Source organism: Podarcis muralis, chromosome 2 (assembly GCF_964188315.1).
Source record: "Podarcis muralis chromosome 2, rPodMur119.hap1.1, whole genome shotgun sequence".
NCBI lineage: Eukaryota > Metazoa > Chordata > Lepidosauria > Squamata > Lacertidae > Podarcis > Podarcis muralis.
Window position 1 is genome coordinate 35,939,744 of NC_135656.1, and position 26,854 is coordinate 35,966,597.

The 26,854-nt window shown below is 43.5% G+C and overlaps 1 protein-coding gene across 6 annotated transcripts in view; it reads right to left on the bottom strand.

Annotated features, from left to right (window-relative positions):
* The window catches only part of UBE2O (ubiquitin conjugating enzyme E2 O), an 85,621-nt gene that overhangs the window by 37,393 nt on the left and 21,374 nt on the right, over positions 1 to 26,854 (bottom strand). For 5 of the 6 annotated variants that reach the window (XM_028717008.2, XM_028717009.2, XM_028717007.2 and 2 more), the window contains exons 2-10: positions 17,176 to 17,235; positions 14,351 to 14,461; positions 12,926 to 13,023; positions 11,312 to 11,375; positions 9,143 to 9,286; positions 8,411 to 8,520; positions 7,744 to 7,894; positions 5,107 to 5,148; positions 1,658 to 2,166 (exon numbers count right to left, since the gene is read on the bottom strand). In XM_028717008.2, coding sequence (XP_028572841.2) covers positions 1,658 to 2,166; positions 5,107 to 5,148; positions 7,744 to 7,894; positions 8,411 to 8,520; positions 9,143 to 9,286; positions 11,312 to 11,375; positions 12,926 to 13,023; positions 14,351 to 14,461; positions 17,176 to 17,235 — 1,289 coding nt within the window. The remainder of the gene's footprint in view (positions 1 to 1,657; positions 2,167 to 5,106; positions 5,149 to 7,743; positions 7,895 to 8,410; positions 8,521 to 9,142; positions 9,287 to 11,311; positions 11,376 to 12,925; positions 13,024 to 14,350; positions 14,462 to 17,175; positions 17,236 to 26,854) is intronic. The other variant, XM_028717005.2, reaches the window with a different exon arrangement.

Sequence of the window (26,854 nt, forward strand, 5' to 3'; positions counted from 1 at the left end):
CAGAAAACATTCTGGGTACCATTTGATTTCTAAAAAAGCTTTTATATCTATTTTTAGGCTTGAAGGACATGATTCAAGATGAACTTGCAATTTTATCTAATTGGCTGGAAGCAATGGGTAGTGACTAACAGATAACCTAGTTGTCAGTACTGTATGTACTTGATTTTAAACCACCTTATAGTCACTTGTAAACTTAAAATGGTGACACATGCCTATTGCCTCGCAGCTTAATTTCCCCCTATTTTTAACGGTGGTAAAAGAGGTTGGACTGACATCTTACAGCTGAATGGGCATGATACTGCAGCTCATATACAGTACAGTGGTACCTCGGGTTAAGAACTTAATTCGTTCTGGAGGTCCATTCTTAACCTGAAACTGTTCTTAACCTGAGGTACCACTTTAGCTAATGGGGCTTCCCGCTGCCGCCACACGATTTCTGTTGTCATCCTGAAGCAAAGTTATTAACCTGAGGTACTATTTCTGGGTTAGTGGAGTCTGTAACCTGAAGTATCTGTAGCCTGAAGGGTCTGTAACCCGAGGTACCACTGTACTTCTTAAAGCAGGAGTGGATAACCCTAGGCCGATGGTTTAAATGTAGTCCCCCAAGCCTCTCTATCTGCCCTTCCTTGGGACTCTTCGCAGGCCTCTCTATCTCCCCTCCCCAGCCACATCCAGTACCGGCCCTTGACTGTGTTTGCCTGGATGGAATGCGCCGACCAATGGGGATAATGCTTTTTCCTTCCCTTGATGGAGGATACATAGGAACGTGGAGTGTATGTGTAGAGACTAGTGTCCTGTATAAAGAGTAAGTGCTACCTTTCTTCATTGCTCTGCCCTCCTTGACTCCGTTTCTGAGGTGCAGGGATCTGGAGCAGAGCCCCCTCGCCCCACCCCCACACCTTATCCCCTACCCCTGCCAGCTGACGCCCTCCACTTCATGCCTTCCATTGGCAGCAGCCCAGATGCTGAGACCGAGGAAGAGCTCAGAGTCACCAGCTGCAAGCTCATTCAGGCCCCGGGATCCTCCCGAGCCCCACTTAGGATATTTATTGTGGCCTCTTTCTCTCTCCTGCCTGGTGGACTCGACTACCCACCCTGCTTGCTCCCCTCATTGGCCACCGTTGCCACCATGTTGGCCAAGGTGTGGATGAAGAAGCTGGAGGAGCTGGTGGTGGACAAGCTGTGGCACTGCTGGACTTCCCAGTTGGTCTCTACACTGAGTGCAGCAGAAACGCCAGACTGGAGAAAATTCTACTCTTTCCAAAAGTGTTTTTTAAATCCCCACATATATCGGAAGGCAGCCTTTTATAAGGCTGCAGTAGAAACTGGGGTTTTGGGTTACTTGGTCCCAGAGAATGGGAAAGGGCAGTCATACTGGTGCCTTAATTGGGTTAATTTTATTCTACAGAGATCTGTGAGACCTGAATTCACACACTTGCCTCGTATTGGGCATCCATGGAGTCATCGCAGTTTGCTCTTTGCATTTCTCTTGAAACATGGCCAAGGTGAACGTTCTACACAGGCCGTCAAACTAAAAACCCATCCTTATGAGGTTGCACAAATCCTTGTGCCACGGGCATTTTAAATATGCACTCACATTTGACTGTGAAAACTCAGAACTGGCAGGATTTAACGGCATGTTTAAGGCCAGCCTTACCTGTCGCCTGGCTTAAACTCGCGGGAAACCTTGGTTTTCTTCTTCTTATGCTTCCTCTTGAGGTTTTTGATGGAGAGTGGGATACTCTTCTTGCGCCCTGTGCCACTGCCGCTTTGGGAAGAGGCTGTGGAGCTGGCAGAAGAGGTCACAGAGCTGGTGTCGTCTGTGTCATCTGCTGCTTCGTCGTCAGCATCCTGTTCTATTGACTGGAGCTTGTAGTCAGAGGAGCCATTATTCCGTTTCAGAACAAATGGTGGTTGCAACTGCAGCCCAGCTGCTTCGCAAGGGACGCCTTTTCCCGTTCCATCAAGGTGCTCTTCCTTTACTTCTTGTAAGCTTACAGCATCATGGGCAGAGTCCTCTAGTTCACATTTTAAGCCGGCTTTAGGTTCTTCAGATGGTTGGTCACCTGCTGCGGCAGATTCTGCTTCAGGGAGGTCAAGGGCACCCTGCGAGTCTGGGGATATCGACATGATCTTCACTATCTGCTTCTTCAACAATCTCCTCACCTACAGGAAATAAAGGATGGTCAACAGATGCAGCCCAAGATGTAGGAAGAGTTTTAGCCAGAGCTAATCATGCCTGCTGAGTTGAGCAGATGAACGGTTTTGTATTCTATGCAATCCTTGGACTCTATTTTCCTTTAGCATTTTGGCCCTTGGGTTAAGACTGCTTCCACTGGAAGACTGATGGGCAAGTCTTCCTTGCTAGCCCAGAGTTCTCTACAGGAGTAGTGACCACTCTATTGAGAAGCAACAAGCAACTGGGTTGCATCCAGCAATCTTGTCCCATTAGCAGAAGGACTTTTGCCTGTACAATTGGCTCAATTCAAAGGACACGGGGGAGAGGAGAGGGAGAGAAATTCCTTTTGCATAGGTAGAGGGGTCCTTGTACCAACATTACTAAAACCCACAGTGGTTATGACTGGCTGACCCAGGAAACACCCCTGGCAAGCCATTTCTAGGTTTCTCCATCAGAGTGACTCAATTCTGGATGTCGCAAAGTAGGTCCAGTCCATTAAGAAGAGCAATGAAGACAAACCGGCAAGACAACATCATGTCACTTTCAGGTATCCAAGGTGATGTGGATAAAAGCACAGGTAGCCAAAGGCCACAGAGGCCTTAAAGAGGCCAGCATGGGGCCAGGAAAATACAGTAAGAGGAGAGTGTGGAGGAAGAGACTTTAAAAGTTCATTAGCTGTAAATGCACTGGCAAGGTGAAACCCAACAGTTCTTGAGACATTCTTAAGGAGGCCTTATTAATATACTGTGTTGCCCAGTTGGGACTCAGTTGCCTAGCCTTCTTTACAATGTACCTCTCTCACCAAGTTTTTTTTTAATAGCACCATTACTATGGTTTTCTGTTCACACTTATTTCTTAAGTATGTTTACTGGCATTTAGCAGAAATTGCACTGCAAAAAGTGGCAGGAACAAGTCTCCGAAGTCGTGAAGCTATCCTTGTTTTCCAGGAGGAAGATTAATTTTTTCTAGGAGGACTTCATATCCCCAACACTACATCTAGCTTCATAGCAATAAATCTAAAGCCATTATACCTTAATGTTAAGTCATGGAGGGAATACAAAGATTCAGCTATGATTAAATATAAAACTAAAACCTTATTCATTATTCAAAGCCAGCAGAGCACCATCCCCAACAACTGTACTCCCCACCAGATTCTGTTCTCTTTCTACCCAAGAGCCACTTACCCCGACAGAAAGTTTAGTAATCAATTTATACATTAAAAAAACCCCACAAACTCCTGTCACTCTAGTTTAGGGACTGAGAACCTCCAGGCTGTGGGCAATTTCCCCCAAATTGAACTCACTTGCCCCACACCTGACATTATATGTGCAATCAGGTGTGTGGCAGGTATAGACATCGCTGGATTGGAAGAGCAACCGACTTTTCCAATGGGGAACTGCAGCTGATCCCTGCAGAAAGCAGGATTGAAGTCACTGCCCATCAGCTTGTTTGTGGTGGCAAGTATCAATATAAAAACCCAAGTTCTTGGGCTCATTACAGTCTATAACGTGTCATAACTGACACAAGGCAATTCAGAGTATTGTAATGTCAACACATACCAACACTGAGAGACAAGTGAGGTTCCCAACTGTGTTTCCCTCATATTGCAAATACAAAAGGTGGGGGGAAAGAGAAGAGGACGTGTGGGGGAGAATCAGCAGGCGGAATACTTTAAACATTATTTTTCTGCACTGTCAGTCCTCCCCTGTAAATGTGCAACCCAGATGTTAGTAACTGGTTCCCACATATATCCTGCCAAGTTTCAAAACCAGAAGTAAGTCCTGATGCAGAGAAAATTCCCTAGGAGGTACTTGCACAAGAGAACTTCCAGGTTTAGGAGGCATTTATGCTCCCCTCCATCCCTACTTTTTACCTATAAGTGTCCTCATGCCTGCAATCCTCTCACTACAGCAAGTAAGAGCTTAGAAACCTGGATGGTAATATTTAGTTGCACTAACTGGAGTGGATACCATTTACCGTATTTTTCGCTCTATAAGACGCACCAGACCACAAGATGCACCTAGTTTTTGGAGGAGGAAAACAAAAAAAATATTCTGAATCTCAGAAGCCAGAACAGCAAGAGGGATCGCTATGCAGTAAAAGGAGCAATCCCTCTTGCTGTTCTGGCTTCTGGGATAGCTGCGCAGCTTACATTCGCTCTATAAGACGCACACACATTTCCCCTTACTTTTTAGGAGGGAAAAAGTGAGTCTTCTAGAGCAAAAAATATGGTATGTTGCCCCCGTTGAGTTCTGTAACAAAGAAAATAAGCAGCATCTAAGGCAGCCATGAGAGGAGAAAACATGTCAATAATTCCAGACACTGCCATCATCAAGGGCAGGCCATGCTCCTGTCTCCAGGTGATAAGATATTATCTACTTCTATAGCAAAATGCAAAGCACTGCTGTCAGGGGAGCAAGACCTGCTAACACCCCTTCTGCCTGGTGACCTCAACCAGCAGGGCCTCCTCTGTCAGGATGGGGAAATAAGTGTTGCTGTGAATATTATACAGATTTCAGTTAAAACATGCACTTTCCTCCTGGCATATCTCTATCACACGGACGGACATGAATCTTATTATTACTAATTTAGAAGATTACCAAAATTATACAAAATGAAGTTAGAATTGGCTAAGTTGTTCTTAAAAAGGTTAAGATAACCTTTCCCTGGAGGAGGAATTATGGCACTTAAAAAGAATGACACCTACAAATAGACTCTTCTTAAGCAATGTGGGTTTATCTAGAAGATCAACAAATGTCAAAATCTGCTGATGAGTTTACATGGAAAAATAAGCTATTTAGAATATTAACAGCCTTTTTGGAGGAAGGTGGCATTTGCATGCTGAAATTGGAGACACTTAGCTACCGTACAGGAGGAAGTTCAAGGCTTTTTAAAAACAGATATAGAACAAGTGTTTAGTACAGTACCTTTTCAGGCTTTACGTTGGATACGAAACAAGGACAGGCCATCTGCAATATTAAACACCACAGTTTTGGTATTATTGATGAAAGCATGGGAATATTTAAAGAGGAAAATTAAGTCCAAAGAAATGATTCACAGTTTGATTGCATCTTATTCATATTTTAACCCAAAGGGGAGGTTTAGAAAATGCTGGTTCCATTTTCTTAGAAGTAAATGCTGATTTTGTAGGGAAAAAAGACCACTATAGTGACATATGAAACCACTTACGCAGGCTGCTAAACTAGTGAGCCAAGCACACAGACAACCATGTTTCGTGGCCTGTCAGATGCTTAACAACCTCCCTCAAAAAGATCACAAAAACAGGGGGTTAATTGAGCCTATGGTAAACCACTATTAATGCCTTTAGACTTCACTTGGTTGGATATGCAAGCAGGATTAAGGAATGTAGTCCCCACAATTCTCATTAAAGAAATACTGTAATGAGAGACACAGACCTACCTGTTACTAACAGAGCTAAGCAAATTGCACTATGAACAGCTAGAGTAAATTGTCCATAAACTAAAACTACAAGAGCAGAAATGAAACTTAGCACGTTATTACAACAAGACACTGGAAGACGCTAATAAGCTGTCCTATCCTAGTTAAATAAGAGCATTCTTTAGAAATATGTGAATTTCCATATTCTGTTCATTATTAACAAATATGTTAAACTCTTTTTCACCGTCAAAAGTAGCTGCTAGAATGGTATACATCTGATAATGGAAAGATACCAAAACCCTCAATATATTTGAATGGCTATTGAAGTGAAGATATTTAGCAATTGTAAGTATTAAGAAGCTACATCCACAGGCTAGGCAGGAAAATTTTTTTCACTGAAACATAAGTAGAGCAGAAAGGTCCAAAAGTACTTCAAAAGGGAAGGAGGCAGCTATATCTAGCACATTACACCTTAGCTGTATTATTTTAATTGTGTAGTTTCCTTTCTACACTTGGTAGAAGCAATATAAACATGCATGGGAGAGGGACAGAAACCATGACAAATGCATATTCATACTTGACCTAAGAGAGATGCTTGTTAAATTCATTCGATACACACAATTCTGAGCTAGCTACTTTCCCCCTCACTGTGCATTGAAGTGAATGAATAATCTCAGGGGGGTTGGGGAAATCCCATGTAGGTAATAAGCAACGTGAGCTGTAGAGAGCCACTGACCTGGGTTGAATCTAGAAACATACAAAAAACGCTGTGAAAATGCTTTTTTAAAAGCATTTTGAAAAATATATTGAATTTGCCATAAGCTCGCCATTGCCATCTAGTGTCACATTTGTATAATGCACTTAAAACACACGTAAAACGTTTTGTTTGCAGCTGTATAGCTGAGTCGCTGCTACACACATAACACCAAGCCAAGCCATGCCTTAGTGGGAATGTGCAGACTCTCGGAGAGGCAATTGTGGGTGCTTTTCAAATTCTCTGCTCCTGCTGCGCTGTTCTGAGCCAAGCAATGGTTTGGCTCCATCTTTTTGTCTGCACCCAGGGCTGGTGGTTTGTTTTGCTCTAGACAACCATGAGCCCAGGTTTGGACAACACACTAAGCCAATATCATTGGTTTAGCTCAGAACAGTAGCAAACAGTGCCAGAAGAGGAGCAAAGCAGCAGCTGGGACTTCTCCAGGAGCCTGTGCATTCATGCTAAGTCATGGTTTGGATAAATATTACATGAGAACAGAGCCACTGTCTCAGAAGGGTGGAATGAATATGTTGGATGGTTAAAGCTAAAAAAAGAGTGTGTTTTTTCTACTTGAAATCACTGAAAGAATTTAAACAACCACCTGCAATGTGGATTCTAAACAAATCTCCATCTCGCATTTAGGATCACTGAAGGGGCCAATCAGCAGAGATTTACTCTGAAGACAGCGCACCAGCAGTGGAATGCATCAAAATCGGGTGGACATTCATATGCCCCTTTTAACATATTTTTCACATAAATTGATTATAGGAGGTTACAAATCACTTCTCAATGACTGATCTTATCTAATGAATGCAACAGTTGCCAGATGAAGGCAAACTCATCCTGTAACAACTCTCTATAGACCATTCAGCTCAACAAGTTCACATTTTCTCTGATCATCAAGTATCATATCTTTTGTGCCACAGTGCTACTGGCAATTTGCTTTCTTAACTGTGGGATCACACAGTTTCACTGTAGCCACTGAAAGCCACTGCCTCCTTCCTGACATATATTTTAGGGAAACATGAACACCAGTCATGGAATTATGGTTAAGGCTAAGCAGGTACTTCACTTAATTGGTGTTCTTCTGGCACCTGAAGATGGTGAAGAATATTGGTTAAGCAGGGCACCTACTCAAGCCCTAATTGCAATCAACCCTGGTGCAAGTATTTCTCTTACGTGTGGGTAAGGGAAAATGTGCTCTCAATACAGAGGAGGCTGCAGAAGCACTACAAGGGTGCGTAGTTCCCAAAAGCTCACTACCATTATCTTAATCACATCAGCGGATTATCATCTTAACAAGACTGTCAAAACAGTCTAGAGAAATTCTGAATAAAAGAACTTTCCAAAGAAGTTTGATGTTCTGTGAAGCAGTTTGATATTATCAGCCAAATGATGCCAGCATACATACCTTTTTGGCAACAGATCCTTCTCCCAGAACACAGTTTCTCTCTGGGCACTCGCATGTGATTTTTGCCGGCTCCACTTTCTCAGGAAACACATAGAGACACCTTTCTCCAAGTTGCCGCTCAGCATGGTCAAAGCACCCCAGGCGCTTTACCCTGTCAAAAACAAGGTGACCGTGATACCACCTTACTGCTGGCTGATACAGTTTCCCCCAAAGTCCTAGCACTGGCTGACACCTCCACAGGGGCTTTATGTACTTACAAGATGATAACTTTTTTTGCGGGGGGGGGGGGGAGAGAACTGTTTAGGAGAGAATGACAGTACTTCCTCATTTTACATGGGTTTAGCCTTAATTCAACAGTGCAAAAGTATTTGTTAATGCAGGACAAAGGGGAATGTTCTCTTATATGAAGCATACTATGAAGTTTGAATGTGCAGGAGGAAAATAAGCAGATTGTTAAAGTCCTTTTGCTCTGTAACAGCACACAAACAGCTGTACACATGCCATTTCATATTATTCTCCATCCTACCTCAAATGTTTGCACCAAATACTATAGCAATAACTCTGTTTTCATCCAAGCAAACTATTGCTCTTCTGGTAGCAACATTCTGGCAGAAAGTAATTTACTGGGGGGAGTGCTTTTAGAGTATTAATATAAAGAACTCCTTACCTAGACAAGTTCTCTTGGGTGATTAAAGATGGTGGGGGACTTATACTATCTGTACCTCCAGGACAGAAACTTTTAGTGATCCAAGTCACTTTCAACTCCACCACCTGCACCTAAGGAAAACAAGGCAGAGGAGAGGAGAGAATGGTTTTAGAAAATTCCACGAGATTAAATATCAAGTAGCATTTTGTTACTGAAGTTGTTAAGACACTCATACTTTGGTGTCTTTTGTCCAACTCACAGAATGCCTTTAGTTTGTCTAGGACTATTATCTTGGTTTTGGTGCTGCATAACCGTATGAGACCTAAGTAGCTATAGCATGAAGAAGCAGTTATTTGCTTTTTGGAAACAATTAGAACAAACCTGCTTTTTATCAAGCTGGCATCACTTACTGAGGATTGTTCCGTTCATATACCAACCTTGATACAATCTAAAATGAAGGCTATTTTCATCCTACAGATCTTTCATGGCTGGGCTTGAGTGGGGACTCAAATCAAAGAACCAATCAGGGAGTGGAAGTGAAAGTGGGGTCATTTCTAGTTTAACCAAAGCACAAATGATAGATGAGGTCCTCACTCACAAGCTGTACATAATTTAAAAACAAATATTGATCCTAAACTTTTGTAGAGTATTTTTTCATCATGTTTGGTTCAAAGGACACAACACTGCTTGTTTTGTGGAAAAATCCAGGCAAGGCGGTGATCCCTTAACACAGGCAAGTTCACTGAGCCATACCTCTTCCACCACCACTCTGAACTTGCTCTTTGTGCTAAGAACAGGTTTCACTCCTGAAAGCCACTGCACATTCGAGAAGACTTTCGATGGGCCAATGAGAACTTGCCCGGGGTAAAAGCCATATGAATCATCGAAGAAGAGGCCCTGAAAAGAAGAAGCAATATAAGAAAGAAGTGCAAGTCAGAGCCAGGTATGATTAAGAGCACATTTTGTCCCTGTGGAGTGAGATTCCTGCGTTCCGGGTCCAATGCTAGTCACTAACGAAATTCTTAAGTGAACAGAACTTGTTCTACGATTCCTTGGTCCTGAAGTGCTCTTTCTCTGCTACAGTCAACCACAACAGCAGTTTCTAAGGCAACTAGGGAAATCTTAGGTACACAGGATAATGAATAGTGGAGGAAACATCATAAGGTACTAGAAATGAACAGCTCCTAGTTTCATTTGAATTACTTCAGTACCAAGTAGCAGGTGGAAAATCTACCATGAAAATATGATTGAATTATCTTCAGTGGCTTCTGGAGTTCTTGCATTCAGCGGCTCTATTTCCCTAGTTATAAAGGTGGAAACAATTGTTCCTAACATAGGAAATTTCAAACAGGCAAGGTGGACATCTGAACAGTGTGAGAGCTGTATATTTTTTGACACCCGTAATAACAACAATGTGATAATAATAATTTATTATTTATATGTGGTTCATCTGAGTGGGTTGCCCCAGCCACTCTGGGAGGCTTCCAACAAATTAAAAACATTAAGCACAGTAAAGCATCAAACATTAAAAACTTCCCTATACAGAGCTGCATTCAGATGTCTTCCAAAAGTCAGATAGTTGTTTATTTCCTTGACATTTGATGGGAGGCTGTTTCACTGGGGAGAGGGGAGGATGCCACTACTGAGAAAGCGCTCCACTTGGCTCCCTGTAACCTCACTTCTCATAATGAGGGAACCGCCACAAGGTGCTCAGAGCACTTACTGACGTTTCCTACTGATATCCAACCCATCTTTGCAAATTGCTAAATTCTTTGCTATAACGTTTTCCTTTTGGTAAGGCGTTTCACAGCTCAGTAATCCTCAAATTAAATACAGACTTTACTTTGGAGGCACTGTGACTCAGCCTCTACATTTTAGGCTGATTTGGAGGTTCTAAGTGTGGGTTTTTCCTTTTATACCTTTCCCTTCCCATTGCCATATACTTCTCAAAAGTACTCAAAAGTACCCATCTCCTGCAACTTTTTCCATTCTCCTTTCACACTTATGCTACAGTGTGGTTAGGGGGCTGGGCTGTGGAGGCTGTGGTACTGAGGCCCACTGGTGGGTCCTGGTCCACCATTTGAGAGTAAACTGATCTGTTGATTAATGATGTATTCTGTGTTTGTGCTCTATATAGGGCTACAACTAATCCAGAATGTGGCTGCCAGAATGGTGACTTGGAGCGGCCACCGGGGCCGTATCACAGTACACTGGTCCTGAAAGACCCACACTGAATTGTGCTCCGAAATGTACTTGGAGCCAAAGTATTAGTGCTGACCTTGAAAGCCCTAAATGGCCTCTGCACTGTATACCTAAAGTAGTGTCTCCAACCCCATTGTTCAGCTCATACAATGAGATCCAGCACCGAGGGCCTTCTGGTGGTTCCCTCACTGCGAGAGTTAAGGGAACCAGGCAAGAGGGCCTTCTCAGCAGTGGCACCCACCCTGTGGAATGCCATCCCATCAGATGTCAAAGAAATAAGTAACTATATAACCTCTGTATCAGGAAGCTGTTTATGAATGATGTTTCATTGTATTTTTATAAATTCTGTTGGAAGCCACCCAGTGTGGCTGGGGCAACCCAGTTAGATGGGCAGGGTATAAGTAAGTAAGTAAGTAAGTAAGTAGTAATAATAATGATGATTATGATGATGCTGGTGTACAGAATTTTTTGTAAAAAAAATGAATAAATATTCTTATATGAAAACATGTACTTTCTCCCATATAAACAGAAGGCTGTCAATCACTGTGTGGGGGAGAGGCACTTTACTATTGTTGTGGTAGCAACACAGCCTGCTCCTTACCTCCAAATTTCCAACATTGGATAATCCATCAGATAGATGTGAACCCCACAAGTGGGGCCCATATGATAAAAGGTATCTCTACAAACTGAGAACTATTCTGACAAAGAGGGGGAACTTACTGAGTCGCTGACATGTGGGCAGACATCATAAAGCTTTGCTGCATCCTCTGTGCTCATAGAACACCTAAAGAAAAGCAATAATTGTTAAAAACACACACACAGAGATGTTGCAAGAGTCAGCACTACTTTCTTAATGGCAAATATGTGTTAGCATGCTCTTATATCTAGATTTAACAGCACTAAGCCATGCAGATGGAAGATATTGGATATCATTCCATTTTAAAAGTACTACTCAATGTGTTTAACCTGGAATAGATATGGGGATGCTTTGAGAAATATTACAGGTCAGGGGCAAACTATCATATTCCCTACAACAATTTTGTAGGATTTGCACAGGCAGCCTATATTAGGGGTGAGGAAGCTGCAGTCTGCAAGGCCTAATTAGGCCCACCAGTCCCTTTTGCCCAAGCCTCACTTATCTGCCCTTTGCCTGATGTAATATATAACATCAGGTGTAGGACCAGTAAAACTGTAGCTGGATCAAAAGGGGGCTCGGCTGATTGGTGGCACCTGCAAAGTCCTGTGTCACGTACTTTGACACCCCCCATTATCAGCTGATTGTCTGTGCTTGAAGAAAGCCCCTGCATTACCAAAGCTTCAACAATCAACTGGAATTGGCTGTGGAAGGGAGTCCCCCCGCCCTTTGGAATCTCTCTAGTGCTGTCGAGGGGACTGCAGGAAGCAGCTTAGATTCATAGTGATTCCTGCAATGCTTTGAATGCAAACTGCTTTCTGTGGAAAGAAGAAAAAATCAGTTTAAAATTTGAGCTTTTTTTTTCTTTCTAGAGAAGGCAGTCTTCAAACCAATGGAGGAAGCATTTTGAAGGTGAACTGCTTTCTCCACAGAAGGCAAGATGCTCCATTTTTAGGAACGTTTTGCCCCCCTGCAGAGACTCCAAAGGGGCTCCCTGTCACCAACAATCAGCTGATGGACAGTTGCAGCAACCTGCTTTGAGCTTTATCAGGTGTCAATCACCTGTTGCCATTGGATGATTCACTGGTGGGTGGTTCTGCCTAGCTGTCGAAGTTGGGCTACACATGTGAAGGGGGAGATACTGATCAGGTTCACTGACCAAATCAAGGTATTCATACCTGGCCTATATCTTACCGGGTCAAATTCAAGGTGCTAACATTAAAGGCTGTATGTGTTATAGATGTGGGACCTGGGTATTTGTTGCAGCATCTCTCCTCATACCAAACTACCTGAGTCCAGAGACCCAGTCTCTTTTTTTGGGGGGGGAGGGGGGGCTCAGATGCTTCGTCTGCATGGCTGAGCTCACAAGCATAGGAAGATCTTTAGCAATATAACTGCCCGGTCCTGTGAGTGTTTACGCAGACGTTCTATGCAGTTTAATGGGACTTGTCCCATGAAGTCAATGTGCACAGGATGATAGCTGAAATCTGCCACCCTTCCCCAACCCGGCGCCCCCTCCAGTTGTTTTGGATGACAACTCCTATCAGCTCAAGCCAGTATAGCCGAAGAGAGTTGAAATAATAATAATAATAATAATAATAATAATAATAATAATAATAATAAACATATGGGAAGGCTGGCTTACATTTACTCAACCAAGAAATTAAAGGCATGCTCTGTAACAGAAGCAACAGACATACCTGGCACCATTGGAGAGCTTCAGGATGATTTGGTTCTTTAAATCATACACTTTTCCAAGCCACCAGTCATAGGCAATGCAGTCACCGTACATGAAAGGCTGAGGGGTAGAAGAAAGTTATGATGCCTGCTTCCTTGGTTCATATAGTCACAACTAGAGAACATTGTTCAGCTCATGGAATAAAATGAACTGAAGTTCAGGATTAGGGTACATCCGGCATATAAAAGAATTTAACACTTGTACATTTCCCAGATTACTGAAATAGGTTTTTCCACCACCCCACCATACTACAAGATTGGGGAGATGGAAAAGTGTGTTACTGACAAATTTCATGGCAAAGATGAACAGTAACACATCAAGTATACTGGGTAAACTCAAGGGTAATCTCACAATCACAGTTAAGTGATTGAGGAAGCGCAACTGCCCTTCTTTCTTACAATCAATTCGGAGTTGCATCTCTCTGCCTTGTTAAGAATACCAGCAGAAATATTTATCTTCGTTTTGGAAGGTTTCGGACTATAGCCAAAACCATTTTGTAGACCCATTCCCTGCCCCCTTTGACAAAAACAGTAAAAAATGAAATAATGGTAGGAAATATCTAGAATGAACAAACGAACTCAGAAGTTACAGGCAGCCAGTTCCTGTACATTTTTTATGTACATACTTTGTTTCTTTAAAGATTTTACTAACACCATGTTTTAACTGTACTGCAGCTCAGGATCACGCTGTTGCCGTGGGACTGCCTTGATCAAGTGATCATCCTAGCTAATCACTATGCAGAAGCTTCTCACCCCATTTCTTATAGACGAAGCCTTTGCTCAGTCTGACAGAAGCTAGCAACGTATTCAGAAAAGAACTAGTGTGGCAGTAATGTAAGTATTGCATCATTTACTTCAAATATTTATATACCACCCTTCAATATTAAAAGTTCCAGGGCAGCAGTTTACAGAGATTAACAATTAAAAACAATTAGAAAGTATGACAGCAGATAAGGAACTCCTTAAGATTAAGTCAGAGTAGAGAACTAAGCCAGTTACAAACTGGGATTAGTTTTTTTAAGGGCTTTTACTTTGTCTTTATAGTACCAGACAAATTAGGTTTGCTTGGCCCCAGGAAAGGCATGCCAGAGTCAGGATACTACAACCAAAAAGGTCATAATCCATATAAGAGAACCCAGGGAAGTGCCTTAAAACTAACATCTTAATGTGCAGACAAGTTTATGTGGTAGTAAGCAGTCCTTCAGGTCTCTGAATTGCATCTCATGTAGGGCTTAGAAGCATTACTCTCTTCAGAGAAGACTCTAGTCTTGTTAAAAGAAACCACTCACATCAGGGGATGTAACATCATCCCTGCCTGTTCCTGATTAAATCTGTTAAGTTGTTAGCTTTCATGCTGTGTGAGGATAAGTAGTATTAAACACACTCACCCAGATATTCTGAAGATCTTTGCTGTTGACCGGATAAAGGATACAGTTGGTCCCCACCAGTTTTACGGCACACTCTATATTCACATCAATTACTGTTCCACACTGGCTGTCCTGGAAAGGTGAACGAAAGGTTTTTCAACTGCAGGACACACAAGTTGTGCAGAAACAAGACAGCCCTGAAAGTTTCACCTGCTATTTATCAGTAGAACACAAATTCAAGACCCAAGAAAAAAAGCAAAAAACAGAGTCCCTTTTATGCCTTCTTTCTTGAGAGAATTATTGAGTCCTCATTCTTTGCCTGCTTGACCTCCTGTCAACCTTCTTTGGAACCCAGATTATATAGGTTCCTTTCCCTGCAAGTTGGGGACCCCTGTACATCATCAGATAGTTTGCTTGCTAAACTAGATGGCAATTGCCTAATAAGTAAGCTCTCAGACCAAGACTGGTCTCTTCATTTTACCCATAAGCCGAACGAAAGTAATGTGGTAATTTCTGTAGAAAGTCGGCATTCTCTCAACCTCACTATATTGCAATGTGGGGATAAGACTAATGTAACAATATTCAGGTATCGTGCTCTTTGAAACACTTGAAATATGCTGTAGAAATGTCAGATATTTTGCCCGCTATCTGCAGAACAAGTATCAGAGCAAAGTATTAATTAATAAATAAGCCTTGTTTATTGTGTCGCTTTGAGCCTGTAAAGAAAAGCTCAATTGTGCCTGCATACTGTTTGGTTTGCTGAGGAAGAGGATATGAACCCAGATGCATCATTAACTCATAACTCAACTAATTCTTAGTCAACTGGCAGCTGCTGTAATAACCTATTTTTATTTATTAATGAGCATAGTCCATTACAAAATGCAGCTGATGGCTGGGTTCTGTAGCTGTTCCCAAACATCAGGGTCTATTAATGGAAACACACATAGACACACACACTTCGGAGGGTTGGTGCTTTATAATATATGAATTAGCTCACTAACCATATGATGATGCTTTTCTCCCTTCCTCCACCTACTGCTGAAACACATTTTAAAAATTGCTCTCATTGCTAAATAGGTGTCTTTGTTCATCCAGAAGGAGGACTCCAAAGGGGAAGAGTAGAACCTTTATGAACTAGTGTGGCCCAGAAAGTCTTTGGACCTTACATGCACGTGGGGTGTGGAATGCTCTGAGTTTCTGGGAAATGGGTAGACTCCCAATGCTGGGCTTTTAACTTGTACAGTGGTATCTTTGGATGCAAACAGGATCCGTTCCGCAGCCCTGTTTGCATCCTGAAGCGAACGCAACCTGCGTCTCCGGGTCGCGATTCGCTGCTTCCGTGCATGCGTGTGACGTCATTTTGAGAGTCTGCGCATGTGCGAGCAGCGAAATCCGGAAGTACGCGCTCTGTTACTTCCGGGTCGTCGCAGAGCGTAACCTGAAAACGCTCAACCTGAAGCACATTTAACCCAAGGTATGACCTGTAGGTCAACTGGCACATTAACCTGCATTAACTTGTAATACAAGTCAGGACCGTGATTCAGAGAAGTACAAGCTATTTTGTTCTATGTATGCCACTCTTTTCCTTCTCCCATTCTTCAAGTGTCTTGCTCTCCCCCTTTAAAAATGACCAAGGCCAGCTCATGGTCTGAGGTGGCAAGGTACATTTGGATGATGCTACCAACATAATGCTTTGTATTTTGATTCTTAAAAAGGTAATATACTCGCCGTTCCCTGTATAGAATATCTTGCAGCAGCTGAGAACACAATCAATACACACAAAAGTGCTAATTGCAACATAACCATGAGTTGGGGGGCTTTAAATCAGTTGGGGTTCAGAAATTCTCATGATCACCAAAAGCAGCTGAAAGAAACCTCAAAAAGGGTTCCGGAAGAGTGTTTCCAACATTAGCTACTACACGTCACTTGTTTTGGCAAGTACAGGCATACCCAAGCATCCTAGCACATGTATTGTTCTCTTCTTCATCTGAACACTGTGTTGCATGTCTTAAAAAAAATTATGATGGAAGGCAAGAATATTTAACTTCATACGTCTGAACTGGGGTGACAAAATAAGGCTGAGAGTGTTGAATCCCTCTTCAACAGTTCACAAGGCATCTCCACCATGAGAATAACAAACACTGGTTAGTGTTTGGTACCCTCAGTGTTCATGCAAGGCAACAGAATGTGAAACTGAACTATGCAACTTAGCTGCAAGGTGCATTGTGTCCCTCAGTGTCACCCCTAAATGCCCTCTCCCAATCTAGACGTGTTTTCAATACTGAGTTTGATATTGAGTCAAGAATCCATCAAACCCCCGATTCAGGATTTCACGCTTACATCTTGCCATGGAAAAGAGAACAAGAGTGTTTACTAAATCCTGAATAAGGCTACTGATCGGACACAAACTGAAAGAGTACCATTAAATCTACCTTTTCATTTTATAGCTACATTTGTTCCAGGACTCTGAGTAATGGTGCAAACTGCTCTCTGCAGAAATCAACATCTGAGCCACAGCGTCATTTGGAAAGGCTTACAGCAATGCACCTCCAATGCTGACACTGCTATTCTGGCCAAAAGGTTCAACGCACAAGATGCATATTAATATGTATGGCTTTGGCTGCAGCTTTTGCTGTAATGTGTTAAGACACTGCATTTGATTCTATAGAATGCCATGCCTGAAACACAGCAAATGAATTTTACAATACAGTCTGATCACATTCAAAGCCAAGTATTTCCTATGTTGCAGATTCAGACTATGCAATTTACTACTGCAATTTACTAATTTACTACTGAAACACTAGGCTTTGGTTTCTTGCGTCTATACACAAAACAGCAGCACTTACCCGTGAGCCCATGTGCCTGACAACATCCCGAGGTACCACTGACCGGTCTTCAAGCTTCAGCTGAGAGGGAGGTGGTGGGGAAAAGAGAAAAGAGAGAGAAGATAATTAAGATGGATCCTCACCATACCTTCATATGTACAACCTGATTTCGAATCAAGTGGACTACCAGGCTGGTATTTTTAAAATTTTTACACGTATAATATATGTGTGTACACACACATTTTGTACCAATATAAGCTGTAGTTGCACAAAGAAGTTATTATCTGTACATTCATACAATGCTGCTGGTGTTCATAATTCCACTTTAGTGGTGCACATGGCAACAAGACAAGACTATATGGGGTTTTATTTTGTTATTCCATCATTTAATTTTGTTTACTTGTATCCCACCTTTCTTCCAAGAAGCTCAGACTTGCATAAATAGGTTCTCTGAACTTCTCCCATCCAGGTATTAGTATTGTTAGCATCAAAAATGGAACTTTGTATCTGGGATGAGTATCACTACTTAGCATTTACTACTAGAAATGTAGTAGAAATCTTGCTCTCTATCAGATTCCTTAGAAAGAAACTACACGGGCCATTCTGATTAGCAGAGAGAAATATGTTTTACCTCTGCCCAGAGCAGAGACATTTCAAAGCACAGAGGAATGTGGCATACACAACAAGTGGTAATTGACAGTGCTAGTTTGGAGCGTGCGGGTTAAGAGGAAGATTCTAGGACTCCTGCATATAAAATGGTATGCATGCTTGCTTGATCAGATGTGCCTCTATCTCCAGATTGTTTTTGGAGCAAAGCCATTTTCACAACATATTGTGCCAAATCTAAAGCAATAATAATAATAATAATAATAATAATAATAATAATAATAATGCGCCGTCAAGGCACTACATACATGCATGCACAAAAAGTAAGAGATAGGTGTTTTATTCAAAATATGCTGTGCAATTCAAATATTATTGATCTGTCAAATGAACAAGCAGATCAAAGCAAAGGGTACTTGATGGCCAAGTCATTCTGTCTAAGAAAAGGCTATCAGTTGTGATGGCAATAAAGAACATTTTCAAACCACTCGTCCTCCCACTGAGCTGGAACTCAATGACAATCAACACTACGATACAGCATCTGCATTATGAACACCTGCGGAAATGTGAAATAGCAGCTCTACAGATAAATGCTCACCTCACTAAACTTGATCATGCCCGCCACACAACCCTTTCTTTACAACAGACTCACGCTTCTGCCCTAGTCAGCACATTCGGTTGCCTCCCTTCCAACACCGTCTTATGTATCCTCCTTTTCGGCTCACTAAAAATCTATAGCTAGAAGGGCTCCATTCTCACCTTGGCAGCGCAATGCTTGTCTGCAATATTTTCTTAGTTTGTCTAACAACCATAACAACAACAACAGCAGGGTATTATTTAGCATGAGGGAAACACAAGCTCTCATTGCATTCAACAGCATTCTCAAGTCTTCTTGGCAGTTTAGAGATAATCAGCTGGCTGGTTTTGAGAAACACATAGGTGTCACTGCAAGCTTTATGCATCTCGGAAAGCACCAGGATTAACTGTATACTGCAAAGCTATGCTGATAGTGAATCTCTAGCTGTGCAGTCAGCAGAATAATGAGGTTCACTCGCAGCACAGCAGATAATTGGATTGGGTCCTCTCAGCCTCTACCCGTCTCCCTAAAAACCTATGTCTTTATTGAAATGGTGGGATGAAAATAAAGGGGTCATTTAGGCCTCCTTGAGATATTGAAGAGACCTTGCCCCATTAAGCTTATCCACTCCATTTCAGCCAGCAGGAAAATCTGGAGCAGGACCTCCAATACAGATTGGAGAGTATGGGATAGAACTTTCCAAGCTGCAATCTATTTATAACTTTAAAAGCAATAACCATAACCTTGAATTGTGCCCACATATAGTTTGTAGATGAAGATCGCAAGGAAGCAGAGTAATATGTTTCAGTTAGCCAAGGATCTGAACCTGTGTCTCCAGGTCCAATGCTCCTCTAGCTACAAAACACTGTCTCATGGGATAGATCTTTTTGTGAGGTTTCCTTAATGTACCATCATGTGCACTTGCACAACATACCAAGCAAAGATATCCACAAGATTGGGCTCAGTTCAACGTGCACAGCATTGCACACTGAGGTTGTGCTGGTCTACTAAATATTTCAAGGCAGCAATAGTTATTTGGTTAGATGCTGAATTCAAAATCACACTTGACTCTTAGGCATGCAAGAAATAATCTAAGTTTCACTAAGTCTTCATATCAAGCATTGAAGATGACACTTCCCGGAAATCCAGTTGCATTGTGTGTACCCAAGACATGCATTTAATTTCCCTGATAAACAGAAGAGCCACTCCCGTCGCTCACAATGCAGTAGGCGTGTGTGAAAGCTACCGGGACAATGCAGCACAATTGCATCACTGCCGGAAAACTCGGCTGCAATTTCTATTCACTGAAACAGTTTTAACTCCCTCTCCCTTGCAGCGATGCATGAGCTGTGGTGGAGGGATGGGGTTGGGAAGAGACATTTTCAAAGATATGCATAAGCCAAGCCAAGCTGAGCTGTACACAGCACACCTGCCGCACTGAATACCTCAGCAGCCACATTGCTCTGCATTCTAGAGATGCAATTCTCCACAAGGAAACGGGCTGAGGATAGATGAGAACGTTTTGCAATCAAAATGGCTCGCACGCCTTTGTGCAGGAAAGCTGCATTTACTTTCAGTGTCAAGACAAGAGTCAAGTACAATATAAATAATGAAATATCAGAGAATGGAACAATAAAGGGACTGAAAGCTGTAAAAACTGCTTATTGTACAATTCCGATTCCAGGCAAAATTCCCAGGACTCCCAAACAAAACTGAATTGCCTGAGGTGAGATATAGCTGAAACTTCATGTTTCTAGTGCTTTTTCCATTTTTAGTACTTTTTTAGCGAGACCACAGGAGCAGCTATCTGCAATAGCTTCAGATCAAGATGCCAGCTCTATATCCATATACCAATATCTTCCTTTAAAATCACCATCATTCTCTCTCTCTCTCTCTCTCACACACACCCCTTTCTAGTCCACTTAAAGCAGTCAAGGCATTTTGTTCTATGTTTAAAGATTACACACATAACAAAACTGGTCCAAGAGGCCTCTGTGCTGGGAGATTATTTTTAATTCCTGGAAGGGCTACAAATACTGTATGTTGTTCTGTAGAAGATGTTCTAGTGGAAATAAGAGAAGTAAAAACTCTTTGAAAAGTAAACAGATGGAAATTCATATAGGAAATAGTTTTTTCTTCATATTTATGGAACTATAAGGCAACCTCTAGCCTTGCTTTCCTACTACAGTCAAAAGTGTCTGTAGAAATATGATATGGGCCAGAATTCAGCATCATCATCTCAGCATTTTTCTTTAAATCAAGTTTCTAGTCCTTATGGTTATCTAGCCTAGCTTCAAAGTTCATTGGTAACACAGCAGGTGAGGTCACAGGGCAAGATTATCAGCTCCACACTTCTTTTCCCTCTTTCCTGGATAGCAAAACTATTTTAAAATATTGTGCAAATATTTTAAAAACACTTAAATCTATATGTATGTGTAAAGGAATGGGGCTTTACTGCCCTGAACTGCCTGTGTCTTATATAGAATGCATATTTTTGCTTGTTTATACTAAGAGAATATATGTTTTGCTTGCATGCAAGTGAGATTACAGGGGTAACTTGGAGTCCTAGCAAGTGCCCCACTCCTTTTAACATCAAGACGAAGGTATCCACCACTGCTGATGCACAGAACTGCTCATCTCTTGCTCCTGCCTATAGACATTAGGGAGACTCCTTCATTGCACTTGTTCAGATGCCTGCCAAAAACTTGAGTTATATGTTTGTTGATTTTAACGTAACTGTTTTATGTATACCACTCAGACATTTAAAAAATATTTTTGAAGCAAGTTATAATTAAATTTTATTTTAAGAAATTATAAGTAATAGTTTGAAGTCAAAATGATGTTGCAAATTTTATTTACCAAGGTACCAAACCCATCCCTGCCTTGCATATCTGAATTATATTGCTCCCGCCTGTCCATGGATGCAGTCTGAGAAACTAATCAATAGCCACTCTATAAAATGCATTTTGATCTAGATGATGGGCCAGTTACCACTGAGGGGAAAGCCCTTTGCTTCTTACAAATCAGTAATGTGCTGGGAAATTTCTCCTCAATTAGGAAACAAGGTGGAGCTATGTGGTTTCACTCTGCAATCCAGATTTCTGTGACTGGAAGATCCAAAATCCACCACATTTCAGATTGGCTATTCTTTACCATTAGGTCATTGATGAGCCATAGACTGTGTAATTAACACAAAAGGTTATTCTGGAATCTGTCGGACCTAACATCCTGTAAAAGTCTAGTGCAACTTTGACTGGGTTCCAAATACAATTCACCAGCATCTCTACCTCTAATGTTGATGACAGAAGTAGTATTAAGACAGCCAGTGTCCCTTTTGAATGACATAGTACTTAATAGTAGAGAAATTTGATTTATGAAGCATCTGTCAACTACAAATGTTACACGATTCTGTACCAAAACAGTAAAGATTACTCATATAAAGGCAAGGAAAAAAGCAGTCCTGGCAATCTGAGCCATATCCATGCAATTTTCTTTGAGATTATATTTGAACTCTCCTATTAGGTCCTGGAATAAACAGAAAGCTAATTTATGAGCATTAGACACTCTACAACACCATATGGCCTAAAAATAGTGTGTGAGAAATGGTTACGATTGAAGTTTTACTTGTTTATTTACAACAATTACATGCTACCCCAAAAAAGGTGCTCTCTGGATAACTTACAGTTATCAATCTTTTTTTTAAAAAAAAGGAGGGGGGGGGCCAACAACGAAACATTAACACAACAAGATTAACTCAATTCTAAAAAGATTAGTAAGTTAGAAGAGATCTTTAAAAACCTTAAGATGCCTAGAAGTGGGTGGAGATCTTTATCTGGTGCTGAAATTAGGAGGAACTAGGTGAGCCTCCCTGGGAAGACTATTCCATAGCCATAGCACCATCACTGAAATAGCATTCCACATGGTGAGCACCTATCATGCTTCACTTTGCAGTGGCACTTTGAGATCATCATCTGACACTGTTCTCTAAGACTGGATAAGGGAAATTGGGAGGAGAGGACTTTTCAAGTACCCTAGTCTCAAGCTGTTATGGGCTTTCAAAGTCAAAACCAAAACTTTTGAATTGGCCTTAGAAATGGTCTCGAAGCCAGCACAAATGATGAAGCACTGACATAATACGTTCAGTAGTCCAGTGCATGTTAACCATCAAGCTGCTTCTTCCCAGGCTTACTGGTCCCACGTAACACACTTACTGGTTCCACGTAACACACTGCGGTGATCCAAACAGGCAGGTAATGGAAGGCAGGCAGGGCTGCAATTCGCTTATCAGCCTAAGCTACTGAAATGCGTTCCAAGCCACAGAGGCCTCTTGATTCCCTGCTTATCCAAGCTGGATCAATGAACACCCCTCAACAGTGCACCTTATCATTTTAAGAGGAGTGCCACCACCTCCAGAACAGGATGACCACCACTCAACTAAGCAGTACCTCTATATTGTCTGGAATGGGGCTCATAGATAATTGGCCGTCATCTGCTGAGAAGTTCAAGAAAACACTCTCTCTCAGAGCACAGAATGATTGGGACCCAAAAGTCTCTTTGAGCTTCATACACTATTATTCTGCTTTTTTAGTAAATTTCCCCAGCATTGTATTGATAGCAGCACCAGATTTCCTTTTCTATCTTGAGAAAAAATGTCTTTACCACTCTCACATCACTACAATGCCTCTTTCTACAGCAGAGAATAGGATCAGAGAATAGCCGTGTATTTTAACTAAAATTCCTAAGCATACATGCTCATATACAACCACCTCCACTAGTCCAATAATTTAAATATCCTTCTAAAGCATCTGCCAGGAAGTATTATTTGACTACTGCATTTATGTTAATGAATTCTTCAGATTCATTCAAAGCAAAGCACATTCCCTCTTCGAAGCAATGCCACCCCCTTCTCCCTTGTCATTTGCCAATGCATATTCATTTCTCATTACCCAAGAGCTATGCACGTTTGAGCTGCAGACAGACATATATGCTATGTCAGGTTTATCCTGTTAGGTACTTAATGGTGTCACACTTCACTGACTCCCCCCCCCACCACTTCCAGTTACTTTTGAAGGGTGGAAATGCACAAGAGAAAAGAGGCAGCAACACAGAACAGAGAATGCTTACAGTGCTAAGCTCCTAAACATCATTTATAGCCTGGGAATACAGTGGTGCCTCGCAAGACGAAATTAATTCGTTCCGCAAGTCTCTTCGTCTTGCGGTTTTTTCGTCTTGCGATGCACGGTTTCCCATAGGAATGCATTGAAAATCAATTAATGCGTTCCTAGGGAAACCGCCTTCAGACCTCTTCTGAAGGCTGGGGGGGGGGGGGACAAGGGCTTTTCTTCCCACCCCCAGCATTTTAAAAAACCCTGGGACAGCGGAGGACTTCTCCGCTGTCCGCGGCAATCTTAAAATGCTGGCGGGCGGCATTTTAAAATCGCCCCGACAGCGGAGGACTTTTCCGCTGTCCGGGGCGATTTAAAAGCCCCTGGGAAGGCAGGCAGGGGGGACAAAGACTTTCGCCCCCTGCCCGCCTTCAGAAGGTGTTCCCGCCCCCCGCCCCGCTTTGGAACAGCGTTCCGAAGTGGGGCGGCTGGGGCAGGTGTCCCCGCCCCCCCTCCCCGCTTCGGAACAGCGTTCCGAAGTGGGGCGGCTGGGGCAGGTGATCCCGCCCCCCTCCCCGCTTCGGAACAGCGTTCCGAAGTGGGGCGGCTGGGGCAGGTGATCCCGCCCCCCCTCCCCGCTTCGGAACAGCGTTCCGAAGCGGGGCGGCTGGGGCAGGTCTTCCCGCCCCCCCTCCCCGCTTCGGAAGAGCGTTCCGAAGTGGGGCGGCTGGGGCAGGTGATCCCGCCCCCCCCTCCCCGCTTCGGAACAGCGTTCCGAAGTGGGGCGGCTGGGGCAGGTGATCCCGCCCCCCCTCCCCGCTTCGGAACAGCGTTCCGAAGTGGGGTGGCTGGGGCAGGTCTTCCCGCCCCCCCTCCCCGCTTCGGAACAGCGTTCCGAAGTGGGGCGGCTGGGGCAGGTGTCCCCGCCCCCCCTCCCCGCTTCGGAACAGCGTTCCGAAGTGGGGCGGCTGGGGCGGGTGATCCCGCCCCCCCCTCCCCGCTTCGGAACAGCGTTCCGAAGTGGGGCGGCTGGGGCGGGTGATCCCGCCCCCCCTCCCCGCTTCGGAACAGCGTTCCGCAGTGGGGCGGCTGGGGCAGGTCTTCCCGCCCCCCCTCCCCGCTTCGGAAGAGCGTTCCGAAGTGGGGCGGCTGGGGCAGGTGATCCCGCCCCCCCTCCCCGCTTCGGAAGAGCGTTCCGAAGTGGGGCGGCTGGGGCAGGTGATCCCGCCCCCCCTCCCCGCTTCGGAACAGCGTTCCGAAGTGGGGCGGCTGGGGCAGGTCTTCCCGCCCCCCCTCCCCGCTTCGGAACAGCGTTCCGAAGTGGGGCGGCTGGGGCAGGTGATCCCGCCCCCCCTCCCCGCTTTGGAACAGCGTTCCGAAGTGGGGTGGCTGGGGCAGGTCTTCCCGCCCCCCCTCCCCGCTTCGGAACAGCGTTCCGAAGTGGGGCGGCTGCGGCAGGTGATCCCGCCCCCCCCTTCGGAACAGCGTTTTAAAATGCTGGGGGTCGGGAGCGAAGCGCTGCCGACCCCAGCATTTTAAAATCTCCCCGTGTCCCGGGAAGGTTTTAAAATGCTGGGGGTCGGGAGCGAAGCGTTCGCTGCCGACCCCAGCATTTTAAAATCTCCAAGGGACAGCGCTTCGCTCCCGACCCCCAGCATTTTAAAACCTTCCCGGGACCCGGGGAGATTTTAAAATGCTGGGGGTCGGCAGCGCTTCCCTCCCGACCCCCAGCATTTTAAAATCTCCTCGGGACAGAGACTTCTCTGCTGTCCCTTGGAGATTTTAAAATGCTGGGGTCGGCAGCGAACGCTTCGCTCCCGACCCCCAGCATTTTAAAACCTCCCCTGGACACGGGGAGATTTTAAAATGCTGGGGGTCGGCAGCGCTTCCCTCCCGACCCCCAGCATATTAAAATCTCCTCGGGACAGAGACTTCTCTGCTGTCCCTTGGAGATTTTAAAATGCTGGGGGTCGGCAGCGAACGCTTCGCTCCCGCCCGCCAGCATTTTAAGATCGCCCGGGGCAGGCGGGGGGAAGGCAGGCGGGGGGGAGCAAAGACTTTTGCCCCCCGCCGGCCTTCAGAAGAGGTCCTCTTCTGAAGGCCGGCTGTGGGCGAAAGTCTTTGCTCCCGACCGCCAGCATTTCCCTATGGGCTTTCGTCTTGCGATGCAAGCCCATAGGGAAATTCGTCTTGCGAAGAGCCTCCAAAACAGAAAACCCTTTCGTCTTGCGGGTTTTCCGTCTTGCGAGGCATTCGTCTTGCGGGGTACCACTGTAAACCAGAAAAATGGGGAAGTCCCCTCATTTTTGTGTCCCCCCCCCCAATTTGTATCAAAAAAATTATGGCTGCCTCTTCTGGTTGCTATTGCATGCTCTTAAAGGCTGGAAGAAACCACAAATGATACTACTCTGGCTACCAATCCTGGCTTTGAAGAACTAATGCAGGCACCTGAGGTATCTTTGCATCAAGTGGTGAAAAGTGGAATAAGGCACCCTTCCCCAACCTGGTGCTCCCCCATATGTTTTGGACTACAACCCCCATTCTCTCCATCCAGTGGGGATGCTCACAGAAGATGCTTCCACTGGTTCAATGCCACTAGGAACACCAATTGCATATCTACCATTGCTTTGAAATATATTATGTAAAAAATAATATGAAAGTATACTGTTCTCAACTGTCAGTCATCATAGGTATGGCATAAATTGTGGAGATAAAAAAAATATGAAAACCCAAAGCCTTTAAAAAAAGAAAAAAAGAAAATATTTCCTTGTACAGTGGAACCTTGGTTTTCGAATGTAATCCATTCTGGAATACTGTTCGACTTCCAAAACATTCAAAAACCAAAAACTGAAAGCGGAAGCCTCAATACAATAGGGAAACTCAAAACGGAAGCTGCATAGCATGTTTGGCTTCTGAAAATTGTTCAAAAACCGAAACAGTTACTTCTGGGTTTTCAGTGTTCGAAAGCCAAAACATTCGACTTCCGAGACACTTGAAAATCGAGGTTAAGAAATATTGAATATTGACACACACACAAAATTTCTGTTTTCTATTGAAGGTGAGACTATCCAAGTGTACTTTTTTAAAGCCGTTGAAACAATGTCTTCATGTAAATCTTATTTAGTAGACTGGATCACTGAGGTGGTGAATTTTCAAAGCCAGCATGACTATTAGGAAAGAACTGCCTCCTGTTTTAAAGTGCAGCATGCAGCCTACTGTGGGCAATTGTAACAGTGCTTTCCTTACTCTGCAGGCAGTGCATCTACCCAACTGACTAAGTATCAGGTTGCTAGTGGGGTGCACTACACTGTGCAAAGCTTCACATACTTAAACAACAAGACCGTGAGAAAGTCAATCGGAAAGTACAGCAGACACTTCAGCAGCATTGCATACTTTCTCCTTTCTGTATGCTACC